General features: G+C 49.4%; 1 protein-coding gene across 1 annotated transcript in view; it reads right to left on the bottom strand.

Annotated features, from left to right (window-relative positions):
* The window catches only part of LOC145337677 (tau-tubulin kinase 1-like), a 145,552-nt gene that overhangs the window by 56,825 nt on the left and 73,991 nt on the right, over positions 1 to 14,736 (bottom strand). Inside the window, exons 9-10 of the mRNA XM_080182501.1 lie at positions 10,581 to 10,735; positions 8,583 to 8,799 (exon numbers count right to left, since the gene is read on the bottom strand). Of these exons, the coding sequence (XP_080038627.1) occupies positions 8,583 to 8,799; positions 10,581 to 10,735 (372 nt within the window). The remainder of the gene's footprint in view (positions 1 to 8,582; positions 8,800 to 10,580; positions 10,736 to 14,736) is intronic.

Raw genomic sequence — 14,736 nt, 5'->3', positions numbered from 1 at the left:
CTCACACTGTCACTCAGTAACCCCTCTCCCCCAGCGCCCTGTGTTACTGTATCTGTACTGATGTTAATCCAGCTCCCTCACACTGTCACTCAGTAACCCCTCTCTCTCCCCCCAGCACCCTGTGTTACTGACTGTATCTGTACTGATGTTAATCCAGCTCCCTCACACTGTCACTCAGTAAACCCTCTTCCCCAGCACTCTGTGTTACTGACTGTATCTCTACTGATTTTAATCCAGCTCCCTCACTGCCATTGAAACACAGACACTTGGTTTATAGAACACTACAGCACAAACAGGCCCTTCGGCCCACAAGTTGCGCCGATCAGATCCATACCTACCAGGCCTATCTATAACTCCCAATCCCATTAAATCCCATATACTCATCCAGAAGTCTTTTAAAAGACCCCAGTGAGTTCGCCTCTACCACCACCGATGGCAGCCGATTCCACTCACTCACCACCCTCAGTGAAAAACTTACCCCTGACATCTCCTCATAAGCAGGCCATTCAGCCCTTTGAGCCTACTCCACCATTCAGTATGATCACTGCTGCTCCCTAACTGCGTGCCATATTCCCGCTTTCTCCCAATACCTCGATGCTATTAAAATCTAGAATAAAATCTGTTTCTTGAACACATTCAATGATTTGTCTTCCACAGCTTTGTGTAGAGAATGCCACAGGTTCACCATTCTCAGTGAAGAAACACTTCTTTATCTCAGTCCTAAATGGTCTCCTCTCTATCCCGAGACTCCCCAACTAAGGAAAACATCCTCCTGGCATCTGATGAATGTAGTCCTGTTCGAATTTTATACATTTCAACAGAGCCCTCTCATCTTATATTAATATAATTTTAAGGGCAAGACTCTTGGCAGTGTGGATGAGCAGAAGGATCTTGGGTTCCAGGTTCATAGGACGTTCAAAGCAACTTTGCAGGCAGAGGATGTGGTCAAGGCGGCGTATGGTGTACTGGCCTTCATCAATCGAGGAATTGAGTTTAGGAGTTGGGAGATAATGTTGCAGCTTTATAAGACCCTAGTCAGACCCCACTTGGAGTACTGTGCACAGTTCTGGTCACCTCACTACAGGAAGGATGTGGAAGCTATTGAAAGGGTGCAGAGGAGATTTACAAGGATGTTGCCTGGATTGGGAGGTGTGCCTTATGAAGATAGGTTGAGAGCGCTCAATCTTTTCTCCTTAGAGAGACGAAGGATGAGAGGTGACCTGATAGAGGTGTATAAGATGTTGAGAGGTATAGATAGGGTGGACTCTTAGAGGCTATTTCCCAGGGCTGAAATGGCTACCACAAGAGGATACAGGTTTAAGGTGCTGGGGAGAAGGTACAGAGGAGATGTCAGGGGTAAGTTTTTCACTCAGAGGGTGGTGGGTGAGTGGAATCGGCTGCTGTCGGTGGTGGTGGAGGCAAATTCGATAGGGTCTTTTAAGAGACTTTTAGATAAGTTACATGGGACTTAATAAGATAGAGGGTTATAAGTAAGCCTAGTAGGTAGAGACATGTTCGGCGCAACTTGTGGGCCAAAGTGCCTGTTTGTGCTGTAGTTTTTCTATGTTCTATCTTTCTAAACTCTAGCGAATATGGGCTCAGTCAAACCAATCTCTCCTCAGGTTGTGAGCAAAGTCCAGTCATCACTTGCGTTTATTAACAGGGGGTTTGAGTTTAAGAGCCGTGGGGTTATGCTGCAACTATACCGGACCTTGGTGAGACCACATTTGGAATATTGTGTTCAGTTCTGGTCACCTCACTATAAGAAGGATGTGGAAGCATTGGAGAGAGTGCAGAGGAGATTTACCAGGATGCTGCCTGGTTTGGAGGGTAGGTCTTATGAGGAAAGGTTGAGGGAGCTGGGGCTTTTCTCTTTGGAGTAGTGGAGGAGGATAAGAGGCGACTTAATAGAGGTTTATAAGATGATGAGGGGGATAGACAGAGTGGACGTGCAGAGACTATTTCCTCAGGTGGATGTAGCTGTTACTAGGGGGCATAACTATAAGGTTCATGGTGGGAGATATAGGAGGGATGTTCAAGGTAGATTCTTCACTCAGAGTGGTTGGGGTGTGAAATGGACTGCCTGCTGTGATAGTGGAGTTGGACACTTTAGGAACTTTCAAGCAGTTATTGGATAGGCACATGGAGCACTCCAGAATGATAGGGAGTGGGATAGCTTGATCTTGGGATTGGACATAGCTTGGCACAACATTGAGGGCCGAATGGCCTGTACTATGCTGTAATGTTCTACGAGTGCAGAAAAGATTTACGAGGCTGCTACCTGGACTTGATGGTTTGAGTTAGGAGGAAAGGCTGGATAACTGAGACTTTTTTCTCTGGGGCATAGGAGACTGAGGGGTGATCTTATAGAGGTGTATAAAAGGAGATCAGCTAGATAGTCAATATCTTTTCAAGCTCTGTGACACAGCAACCGAAGAGGAAAGTGTCAAATTGGACTCCTCCGGAAGGCCGCTGCCCTCGACTCAACACGTATGCCCAAGCCATCAGGAGGTGCGTCAATGCCAGATTCATCAGCCGCACTCACAAGACAACCCCAAACATCACCCAAGCACAACGCAACGCCCTCCGTGCTCTCAAGACCAACCACAACATTGTCATCAAACCAGCAGACAAAGGAGGGGCTATCGTCATACTGAACAGAACGGATTACTGTAAAGAAGTGTACCGACAACCAAACAATGAGGAGCACTACAGACAGTTACCCGCAGATCTGACGAAAGATCACACCCATCAACTCAACAGACTGATCAAGACCTTTGATCCAGACCTTCACAGCACTCTCCATGTTCTCATTCCAAGTACTCCCCGCATTGGAGATCTCTACTGCCTCCCGAAGATACACAAGGCAAACACACCCGGCCATCCCATTGTATCGGGCAATGGGACCCTGTGCAAGAACCTCTCCAGCTACGTCGAAGACATCCTGAAACCCATTGTATAAGGAACCCCCAGCCTCTATTGCAACACTATGGACTTCCTTCAGAAACTCAGCACACACGGAGCAGTTGAACCAGGGACACTCCTCGTCACAATGGATGTCTTGGTGCTCTACACCAATACCCCCCACGACGATGGCATTGCTGCAACTGCCTCGGTACTCAACGTTGACAACTGCCAGTTTCCAGATGCAATTTTACAACTCATCCACTTCATCTTGGACCACAATGTCTTCACCTTCAACAACCAGTTCTTCATTTAGATACATGGAACAGCCACGGGGACCAAATTTGCACCTCAATATGCCAACATCTTCATGCACAGGTTTGAACAAGACCTCTTCACCACACAGGACCTTCAACCGATGCTATACGCTAGATACATCGATGACATTTTCTTCTTTTGGATTCATGATGAACAATCACATCAACAAGTTCCATCCCACCATCAGACTCACCATGGACTATTCTCCGGAATCGGTTGCATTCTTGGATGCGCACACCTCTATCAAGGATGGTCACCTCAGCACCTCACTGTACCGCAAGCCCACGGATAACCTCACGATGCTCCACTTCTCCAGCTTCCACCCTAAACACATTAAAGAAGCCATCCCTTACGGACAAGCCCTCTGTATACACAGGATCTGCTCAGATGAGGAGGAGCGCAAGAGACCGACAGACGCTGAAAGATGCCCTCATAAGAACAGGATATGGTACTTGACTCACTGATCAACAGTTCCGACATGCCAGAGCGAAAAACCACACTGACCTCCTCAGAAGTCAAAAACGGGACATGGCGGACAGAGTACCCTTCATCGTCCAGTACTTCTCCGGAGTGGAGAGGTTATGACATCTTCTCTGGAGCTTTCGATATGTCATTGATGAAGACGAACATCTTGCCAAGGTGATCCCCACACCCCCACTTCCTGCCTTCAAACAACCGCGCAACCTCAAACAGACTTGGAGTACTGTGCGCAGTTCTGGTCGCCTCACTACAAGAAGGATGTGGAAGCTATTGAGAGGGTGCAGAGGAAATTTACAAGGATGTTGCCTGGATTGAGTGGCATGCCTTATGAGGATAGGTTGAGGGAGCTCAGTCTCTTCTCCCTGGAGAGACGAAGATTGAGAGGCGATCTGATAAAGGTTTATAAAATGTTGAGAGGAATAGATAGGGTGGATTCTTGGAAGCTATTTCCCAGGGCTGTAATGGTCGCTACGAGGGGACACAGGTTTAAGGTGCTGGGAAGCAAGTACAGAGGAGATGTTAGGGGTAAGTTTTTCACTCAGAGGGTGGTGAGTGAATGGAATCGGCTGCCATCTGTGGTGGTAGAGGCGAACTCACTGGGGTCTTTTAAAAGACTTCTGGATGAGTACATGGGATCTAATGGGATCGAGAGTTACAGATAGTTCTATGGCTTAGTAGGTATAGATGTGATCGACACAACTTGTGGGCTGAAGGGCCTGTTTGGGCTGTAGTGTTCTATGTCTACGCATGTTAGACCATTGCATGCAGCAAACTACCCAGCCTTCAGGAGAAGAGAGACCATGACACCACACAATCCTACCACAGCAACCTCTGCAAGACATGCCAGATCATCGACACGGACACCATCATCTCACGTGAGAACACCATCCACCAGGTATACGATACATACACTTGCGACTCGGCCAATGTCGTCTACTTGATACGCTGCAGGAAAGGATGTCCTGAGGCACGGTACATTGGGGAGACCGTGCAGATGCTATGACAACAGATGAATGAGCATCGCTCAACAATCACCAAGCAGGACTGTTCCCTTCCTGCCAGGGAACACTTCAGCACTCATGGGCATTCAGCCTCTGATCTTCGGGTAAGCATTCTCCAAGGCAGCCTTCAAGACACATGACAATGCAGAATGTCATACCATGTGTAACCACCACAACTTACCTGGGCTTGCAAAATCTCACCAACTGCCCTGGCTTGAGACACTTCATACCTTTTTAGCCTGTATTTAACCCTCTCTCCACTCACATTGTCTGTGCCTGTAAAGACTTGATTACTTGTTCAGACTCGCATTCCAGCCATTATCTTGTAATTGAGTTTGTGTCCATATATGCCCTGTTTGTGAAACAAATCCTGCACTCACCTGATGAATGGGCAGCGCTCCAAAAGCTTGTGTTACCCAATAAACCTGATGGACTTGAACCTGGTGTTGTGAGACTACTTACAATATCTTTGCCCAAAAGGTAGAGGACTTTAAAACTAGAGGGCATAGGTTTAAGGTGAGGGGGGGAGAAATACAATAGGGTCCAGAAGAGCAATTTTTTTCACACAGAGGGTGGTGAGTGTCTGGAACGAGCTGCCAGAGTAGTAGAAGAAGCGGGTACAATTTTGTCTTTTAAGAAGCATTTAGACAGTTACATGGGTAAAGAGGGATATGGGCTGAATGCTGGCAATTGGGACTAGTTCAGGGGTTAAAAAATGGCAGCATGGACATGTTATGCCGAAGGACCATTTCCATGCTGTAAACCTCTATCATTCTATGACTCTAGGAACCCCACACTGGGCATCTCTTTTCTACCTTCTTCCATCAGAAAAAAAGATACAAAAGTCTGAGATCACATACCAAACAACTCAAGAACAGCTTCTTGCTGTGAAAAGTATTGTTTCTTGGTGATACAACAAGCGGGTTGTATCACAGCTTGGTATGAGCCCCTACTCTGCCCAAGTCCGCAAGAAACTACAAAAGGTTGTGAATGTAGCCCAGTCCATCACACAAACCAGCCTCCCATCCACTGACTCTGTCTACACTTCCTGCTGCCTCGGCAAAGCAGCCAGCATAATTAAGGACCCCACGCACCACGGACACACTTTCTTCCACAGGTAAAAAAAAATACAGAAGTCTGAGTTCACGTACTAATCGACTCAAGAACAACTTCTTCCCTGCTGCCGTCAGACTTTTGAATGGACCCATCTCGCATTAAGTTGATCTTTCTCTACACCCTAGCTTGACTGTAACACACCCTGAACTCTTGCTCCCTTCTCTATGAACGGTATGCTTTGTTTGAATAGCATGAAAGAAACAATACTAATACACATGACAATTATAAGTCAAATCTATCTCCTCCTGCCATCAGACTTTTGAATGGACCTACCATGTATTAAGTTGATTTTTCTCTACACCTTAGCTATGCCTGTATCACTACATTCTGCACTCTCTCGTTTCCTTCTCTATTAATATATGCTGTCTGTATAGCGTGAAAGAAACAATACTTCTCACTGTATACTAATGCATGTGATAATAATAAATCAAATCAGAATTAGAGGTTTACAGCATGGCAACAGGCCCTTTGGCCCAACCTGTCCATGCCACCCAGTTTTTTAACCCCTAAGCTAGTCCCAATTGCCTATGTTTAGCCCATATCCCTCTGTACCCAACTCACCCATGTCACTGTCTAAACACTTTTAAGACGACAATATTATACCTGCCTCTATTATTACCTCTGGCATCTTGTTCCAGACACTCACCACCCTCTGTGTGAAAAAATTGCCCTTCTGGACACTTTTGTATCTCTCCCCTCTCCCCTTAAACCTATGCCCTCCAGTTTTAGACTCCCCTATCTTTGGGAAAAGATATTGACTATCTATCTGATCTGTGCCCCTCATTATTTTACAGACCTCTATAAGATCACCCCTCAACCTCCTACGCTCCAGAGAAAAAAGTCCCAGTCTATCCAGCCTCTCCTTATAACTCAATCCATCAAGTGCTGGTAGCATCCTAGTAAATCTTTTCTGCACTCTTTCTAGTTTAATAATATCCTTTCTATAATAGGGTGACCAGAATTGCACACAGTATTCCAAGTGTGGCCTTACCAATGTCTTGTACAACTTCAACAAGACGTCCCAACTCCTGTATTCAATGTTCTGACCGATCAAACCAAGCATGCCAAATGCCTTCTCCACCACTCTGTCCACCTGTGACTCCACTTTCAAGGAGCTATGAACATGTACCCCTAGATCTCTTTGTTCTGTAACTCTCCCCAACGCCCTACCATTAACTCACTAAGTACTGCCCTGGTTCGATCTACCAAAATGCATCACATCACATTTATCTAAATTAAACTCCAATCCAATCATAGAACAGTTCCGCCAACCCTGATGTCAGCCTCGTGACCCTTCATTGCACTCTCTCCTTGGCAAGTGTATCCTCTCTTAAATAGGGAGTCCAAAACTGCACACAATACTCCAGGTGTGGTCCCACTAAGACCCAGTTCAGCTGCACTAAGACATCCCTACATCTGAACTCAAATACTCTTACAATGAACAAAAGAACTAGGAGCAGGAGTAGGCCATTCGGCCCCTCAAGACTGCTCTGACATTCAGTAAGATCATGGCTGATGTTTTCGTGGACTCAGCTCCACTTACCCACCCACTCACCATAACCTTTAATTCCTTTACTGTTCAAAAATTTATCAATCCTTGCCTTAAAAACATTCAATGAGGGAGCCTCAACTGGATAGGGAATTCCACACATTCACAACCCTTTGTGTGAAGAAGTTCCTCCTCAACTCAGTCCTAAATCTGCTCCCCCTTATTTTGAGGCCATGCCCCCTAGTTCTAGTTTCACCCACCAGTGGAAACAACTTCCCTGCTTCTATCTTATCTATTCTCATCATAATATGTTTCTATAAGATCTCCCCTTATTCTTCTGAATTCCAATGAGTATAACCCCAGTCTACTCAGTCTCTCCTCATAAGCCGACCCTCTCAACTCCGGAATCAATCTATTGAATCTCCTCTGCACCCCCTCCAGTGCCAGTATATCCTTTCTCAAGTAAGGAGACCAAAACTGTACACAGTAACTCCAGGTGTGGCCTCACCAGCACCTTATACAGCTGCAACATAACCTCACTGTTTTTAAACTCCATCCCTCTGGCAATGAAGGACAAAATTCCATTTGCCTTCATTACCTGCTGTACCTACAAACCAACTCCTTGTGATTCCTACACAAGGACACCCAGGTCCCTCTGCACAGCAGCATGCTGCAATATTTTACCATTTAAATAATAGTGCATTTTGCTGTTATTCCTACCAAAATGGATGACTTCACATTTACCAACATTGTACTCCATCTGCCAGACCCTCGCCCACTCACTTAGACTATCTATATCCCTTTCAGAATCCTCTGCACACTTTGCTCTGCCACCCATCTTAGTGTCATCTGTGAATTTTGACACATTACACTTGGTCCCCAACTCCAAATCATCTATGTAAATTGTGAACAATTGCAGTCCCAACACTGATCCCTGAGGCACACCCTAGTCACTAATCGCCAACCAGAAAAACACCCATTTACCCCCACTCTTTGCTTTCTGTTAGTTACCCAATCCTCTATCCATGCTAATATATTACCCGTAACACTGTGCACCTTTATCTTATGCAGCAGTCTTTGGTGTGGCACCTTGTCAAATGCCTTCTGGAAATCCAGATACACCACAACCAACATACCACTGACCTTCCTGACTGCTTGTTGCACCCGTCACTGCACTTTCACTGACTGACGTACATGGGCATCCTACATAAATTGGGAGGTGTGCACGTATCAGTGTTTAAATAATACTCCCCCTTTCGTCCCCTTGCCCTGACCTTGCTGATGCTAATCCTCAGTTTGTTCCTGTTGATATCAGTCTCATCCCAGGGTTCGCTCTCGAACAGCAGGTTTGGTGGAGGAGCAGAGTTTTCAGCCGGTCTCCCCGGCAAGATTGGTGGAGCATTCTCCTGATCACTCAGATGTTCATCCTGGAGGACATCATCAGTATTCTCACGGAGAACATCACCAGGGACTGGTGTCACGTTAATTACCCTGGAATAGGAGCAACCCACACTACTGATCGGCAAAGATTCCTGACAGGATTCCGCAGCACAAACCCCCCCCTCACACCCAGAGCACAAACCCCCCCCTCACACCCAGAGAACAAACCCCCCCCTCACACCCACAGCACAAACCCCCCCCTCACACCCACAGCACAAACCCCCCCCCCACACCCAGAGCACAAACCACCCCCCCACACCCAGAGCACAAACCACCCCCCCACACCCACAGCACAAACCCCCCCCCCCCACACCCACAGCACAAACCCCCCCCCCCACACCCACAGCACAAACCCCCCCCCTCACACCCACAGCACAGACCCCCCCCCCACACCCAGAGCACAGACCCCCCCCCTCACACCCACAGCACAGACCACCCCCCCTCACACCCACAGCACAAACCCCCCCCCCACACCCAGAGCACAAACCCCCCCCCCTCACACCCAGAGCACAAACCCCCCCCCATCACACCCACAGCACAAACCCCCCCCCCACACCCAGAGCACAGACCCCCCCCCCCCTCACACCCACAGCACAAACCCCCCCCCTCACACCCAGAGCACAAACCCCCCCCCCTCACACCCACAGCACAAACCCCCCCCCCCTCACCCAGAGCACAAACCCCCCCCCCCCCACACCCAGAGCACAAACCCCCCCCCTCACACCCACAGCACAAACCCCCCCCCTCACACCCACAGCACAAACCCCCCCCCTCACACCCACAGCACAAACCCCCCCCCTCACACCCAGAGCACAACCCCCCCCCCTCACACCCAGAGCACAAACCCCCGCCCCACACACACACCCAGAGAAACCCCACCCCACGCACGCCCAGAGAAACCCCACCCCACGCACACCCAGAGAACCACTCCCCACGCACACCCAGAGAACCACTCCCCACGCACGCCCAGAGAAACCCCACCCCACGCACGCCCAGAGAACCACTCCCCACGCACGCCCAGAGAACCACTCCCCACGCACGCCCAGAGAACCACTCCCCACGCACGCCCAGAGAACCACTCCCCACGCACGCCCAGAGAACCACTCCCCACGCACGCCCAGAGAACCACTCCCCACGCACGCCCAGAGAACCACTCCCCACGCACGCCCAGAGAACCGCTCCCCACGCACGCCCAGAGAACCGCTCCCCACGCACGCCCAGAGAACCGCTCCCCACGCACGCCCAGAGAACCGCTCCCCACGCACGCCCAGAGAACCACTCCCCACGCACGCCCAGAGAACCACTCCCCACGCACGCCCAGAGAACCACTCCCCACGCACGCCCAGAGAACCACTCCCCACGCACGCCCAGAGAACCACTCCCCACGCACGCCCAGAGAACCACTCCCCACGCACGCCCAGAGAACCACTCCCCACGCACGCCCAGAGAACCACTCCCCACGCACGCCCAGAGAACCACTCCCCACGCACGCCCAGAGAACCACTCCCCACGCACGCCCAGAGAACCACTCCCCACGCACGCCCAGAGAACCACTCCCCACGCACGCCCAGAGAACCACTCCCCACGCACGCCCAGAGAACCACTCCCCACGCACGCCCAGAGAACCACTCCCCACGCACGCCCAGAGAACCACTCCCCACGCACGCCCAGAGAACCACTCCCCACGCACACCCAGAGAACCACTCCCCACACACACCCAGAGAACCACTCCCCACACACACCCAGAGAAACCCCACCCCACGCATGCCCAGAGAACCACTCCCCACCCGCACATCTAGCACCCCTCCCAGTTGCAGCACACTTGGACTCACCCAAACATGGCAGCTGTCTGCTTGGTGTGGAGTTGTGCCTGGGTGGGTGTGCTGGTGGACAGTAAGATGTCAGTGCCAGCCTTCTCCCAGTCGAAGGCCTCATTCTCAGTGATGTTCCGCTCTTTGCTGCTATTCTCTAACACTGACATTATCAACTAGAGAGGAGAAAAAAGAAAAAGGAGAGGGGGCAGGGGCAGTCAGCACAGAACCACAGAGACAACCCGTTACAAACCATTCCCAATAGCCCTCCTCCACACTTCCCTCCCTATTTCCACTGATCATCCCAACCATCTTCCTTCCACCTGCACTTAACTGCTCTCCCTCATCAGTGAGAGATTGGATCCATGGTGTGAGGGGAGGGGAGTGCTGGGGGTAGGGAAGTGGTGGGGCTTGTAGTGAGAAGAGGGAGGTCAGAGTAACCATACACCATTTGATAAATGAATTGAGCGAGATAATTATGTGAGAAAAGGAAATGGCAGAGGAGTGACGCAGGTATTTTGCATCAGCCTTTATGGCGAGGAGTGTGACAGGGAAAAACGGACGAGCTTAGGGCCTTGATGTTTGTGAGGAAGTTAGATGTGGTGGCTGTAATGGAGACGTGGTTACGGGAAGGTCAGGACTGGCAGCTGAATGTTCCTGGGTATAAGTGTTTTAGGTGTGACAGAGGAGGGGTGAAGAGAGGTGGAGAGGTGGCACTGTTAGTAAAGGAAAACATCACAGTAGTGCAGAGGGAGGACAAGATGGAAGAGATAGGGATTGAGTCACTGTGGGTGGAGTTGAGGAATAAAAAGGGAGAGATGACGATGCTAGGGGTGTACTATAGGCCACCCAACAGCCCGAGGTCAGTGGAGGAAGCCATTTGCAGGGGCATTTTGGATAGGTGCAGGAAGAATAGGGTGGTTGTAGTGGGTGACTTTAATCTTCCTGGAGTGGATTGGAGGGGGCCTAGAGCTGGGGGTACGGAGGGAGAAGAGTTTGTGAAATGTGTTTTGGAAGGGTCCCTAGAGCAGTACGTAACTAGCCCGACTAGGGAAGGGGCTATACTGGATTTAGTGTTGGGTAATGAGCCGGGGCAGGTGGGTGAGGTAGAGGTAGGCGAACATGTGGCTAACAGTGACCACAAGTCCGTCTACTTTAGGATAAAAATGGAAAGGGCTGAGTGCTGGCCAAACGGGAGGATGCTGAACTGGGGGAAGGCGCGCTATAGCCGGATTAGGAGGGAGCTGAAGGACACTGACTGGGAGGGACTGTTAGTTCGCAAGTGGGAGGCTTTTAAGGGCAAACTGAAAATGTTGCAGGACAGGCATGTTCCGGTTAAGTGGAAGGATGGGAAAGGTAGGATTAGAGAGCCGTGGATTACAGGGGGTATCGAAGACTTGGTCAGGAAGAAGAGGGAGGCGTATGTTAGGTCGAAACAACTGGGTACGGAGAGTGCGCTGGAGGAATATAGAGATAGTAGGAGGGAGCTAAAAAGGGGAGTTAGAAGGGCGAAGAAAGGGCATGAAATGGCTTTGGCTGATAGGATTAAGGAAAATCCAAAAGCATTTTATTCCTATATTAGGAGCAAGAGAGTAGTTAGAGGGAAAATTGGTCCTCTTAGGGACAAAAGAGGGGAGTTATGTATTGAGTCGGAGGGAATGGGGGAGATCCTGAATGAATACTTTGCGTCGGTATTCACGAAGGAGAGGGGTTCGGAATCGTGCGGTGTCTTGGAGGGAGCTGAGGATCAGTTGCAGGAAATATCTATTACGAGGGAGGAAGTGCTAGGGCTTTTAGGTAGTGTAAGGACGGATAAAGCTCCGGGGCCTGATGGTATTTATCCCAGGCTGCTTAGGGAGGTGAAAGATGAAATTGCTGGGCCTCTGGCGCAAATCTTTGTCTCTTCTTTGGACACAGGTGAGGTCCCAGAAGACTGGAGGGTAGCAAATGTGGTACCGCTGTTTAAAAAAGGTAGTAGGGATAACCCTGGAAATTATAGACCGGTGAGTTTGACATCGGTGGTAGGGAAATTAATGGAAAAAATACTTAGGGATAGGATGTATGAGCATTTGGAGCGTTGCGATCTGATTAGGGATACGCAGCATGGCTTTGTTAGAGGGAGATCTTGCCTTACAAATCTGGTAGAATTCTTTGAGGAGGTGACAAAAACGGTTGACGATGGGAGAGCCGTTGATGTCGTCTATATGGATTTCAGTAAGGCGTTTGACAAAGTCCCTCATGGTAGGCTGGTAGAAAAGGTTAAGGCGCATGGGATACAAGGACAGGTAGCTAGGTGGATTGAGAACTGGCTGGGCAATAGGAGACAGAGGGTAGTTGTGGAGGGGACCTTTTCGGGCTGGAGGCCAGTGACCAGTGGTGTGCCGCAGGGCTCAGTACTGGGACCTCTCCACTTTGTGGTATACATAAATGACTTGGAAGAGAGCGTAGGTGGTGTGATCAGCAAGTTTGCGGATGACACCAAGATGGCAGGGTTGGCGGATACTGAGGTAGAATGTCAGGTGATACAGCAGGATATAGATAGGTTGGTGCATTGGGCAGATAGGTGGCAGATGGAATTTAATCCTGACAAATGCGAGGTGATGCATTTTGGAAGGAATAATGCAGAGAGGAGCTATGTGATAAAAGGTAGACCGATTAGGAGTATAGAAATACAGAGGGACCTGGGAGTGCAGGTTCACAAGTCTATGAAGGTTGCGACACAAGTGGAGAAGGTTGTGAGGAAAGCTTATGGAATGCTAGCCTCTATAGGTAGGGGTATAGAGTATAGGAGCTGCCGTCTAATGCTTCAGTTGTACAGAACGTTGGTTAGACCGCATTTGGAGTACTGCGTCCAGTTCTGGTCGCCTTACTACCGGAAGGACGTGGAGTCTCTGGAAAGGGTGCAGAGGAGGTTTACCAGGATGTTGCCTGGCATGGAAGGACTGAGTTACGAGGAAAGGTTGGAGAAACTGGGACTTTTCTCCTTGGAAAGACAGAGATTGAGGGGAGACATGATAGAGGTATATAAGATACTGAAGGGAATAGATAGAGTCAATAGTGATAGGCTGCTCCCTAGACTGGGTACAAATACGAGAGGTCATGATCTAAGGGTGAGGGGGGAGAAGTATAATTTGGATATGAGAGGAAGGTTCTTCACGCAGAGGGTCGTGGGGGTATGGAACGCGCTACCGAGTAGGGTGGTGGAGGCAGGAACGTTGGACTTATTTAAGGTTTACTTAGATAAACACATGAGCGAAACAAGGATGGAGGGTTATAGTAGGGGGTATTAAATAAGGTCAGAGCCTCAGGACAACACCGGAAATTCAGACTTATATGTTAACGTTTTTGTCTTTTTATTCCGCAGGTGGAGGTCCACCTTGTTGTCAAACGAGGGGCATGCACACGGTGGGTCGTGCGTGGGTTGCTCTTGGAGGTTCCGGGAGTGGCCTAGTACTTCATGTCGGTGTGTGTGCTTGATCCTGGACCGGTAGACGGGCGCCGCAACAGCTCAGTGACTATCACTGCTAGCTGTGCAGATACACAGATTTGGGCCTGTGTCTGTGGGAGTTTGCGCATTCTCCCTGTGCCTGCGTGGGTTTCCTCTGGGTGCTCCGGTTTCCTCCCACACCCCAAAGATGTGCTCTTAGGCTGATTAGTGTACCAAATTGACACTATTCTCCCCTGAATCTGGCTAAGTTAGGGGTTCCACTCGCAGACACGCAGGGCAGGGTAGGTGTAGGAGGATGCGGCGGCACAGGTTCGTTGGGTTGAAGGGCCTGTTTCCCGTGCTGGGTTGTTCTTTGTTTGTATATGTCAAACATCCCATTAATAGTGAAAAATTAATGTCAAATCCCTGTTCAACAACAGAGGGAAGCAAAAAGCGGGTAACTATAGGCTGATTAGCCTAACATCTGGAAAAATGTTGGAATTAATTATGAAGGAAGTGATAGCAGCATATTTGGAAAATCAGTCTAATCAGGCAGAGTCAGCATGGCTTCATGAAAGGGATGTTATAAGAACATAAGAAATAGGAGCAGGAGTAGGCCAACTAGCCCCTCGAGCCTGCCCCGCCATTCAATAAGATCATGGCTGATCTGTCGTGGCTCAGTTCCACATTCCCGCCCACTCCCCATAACCCTTAATCCCCTCTCTTATCAAAAACCCATCAACCCGCGTC

The sequence above is a fragment of the Carcharhinus amblyrhynchos genome, unplaced genomic scaffold (genome assembly GCF_965287045.1).
Source record: "Carcharhinus amblyrhynchos unplaced genomic scaffold, sCarAmb.v2.hapA scaffold_58, whole genome shotgun sequence".
NCBI classification, from domain to species: Eukaryota; Metazoa; Chordata; class Chondrichthyes; order Carcharhiniformes; family Carcharhinidae; genus Carcharhinus; species Carcharhinus amblyrhynchos.
Note: the sequence above shows the minus strand (reverse complement) of the source record. Positions and strands in the feature narration are given on the sequence as shown.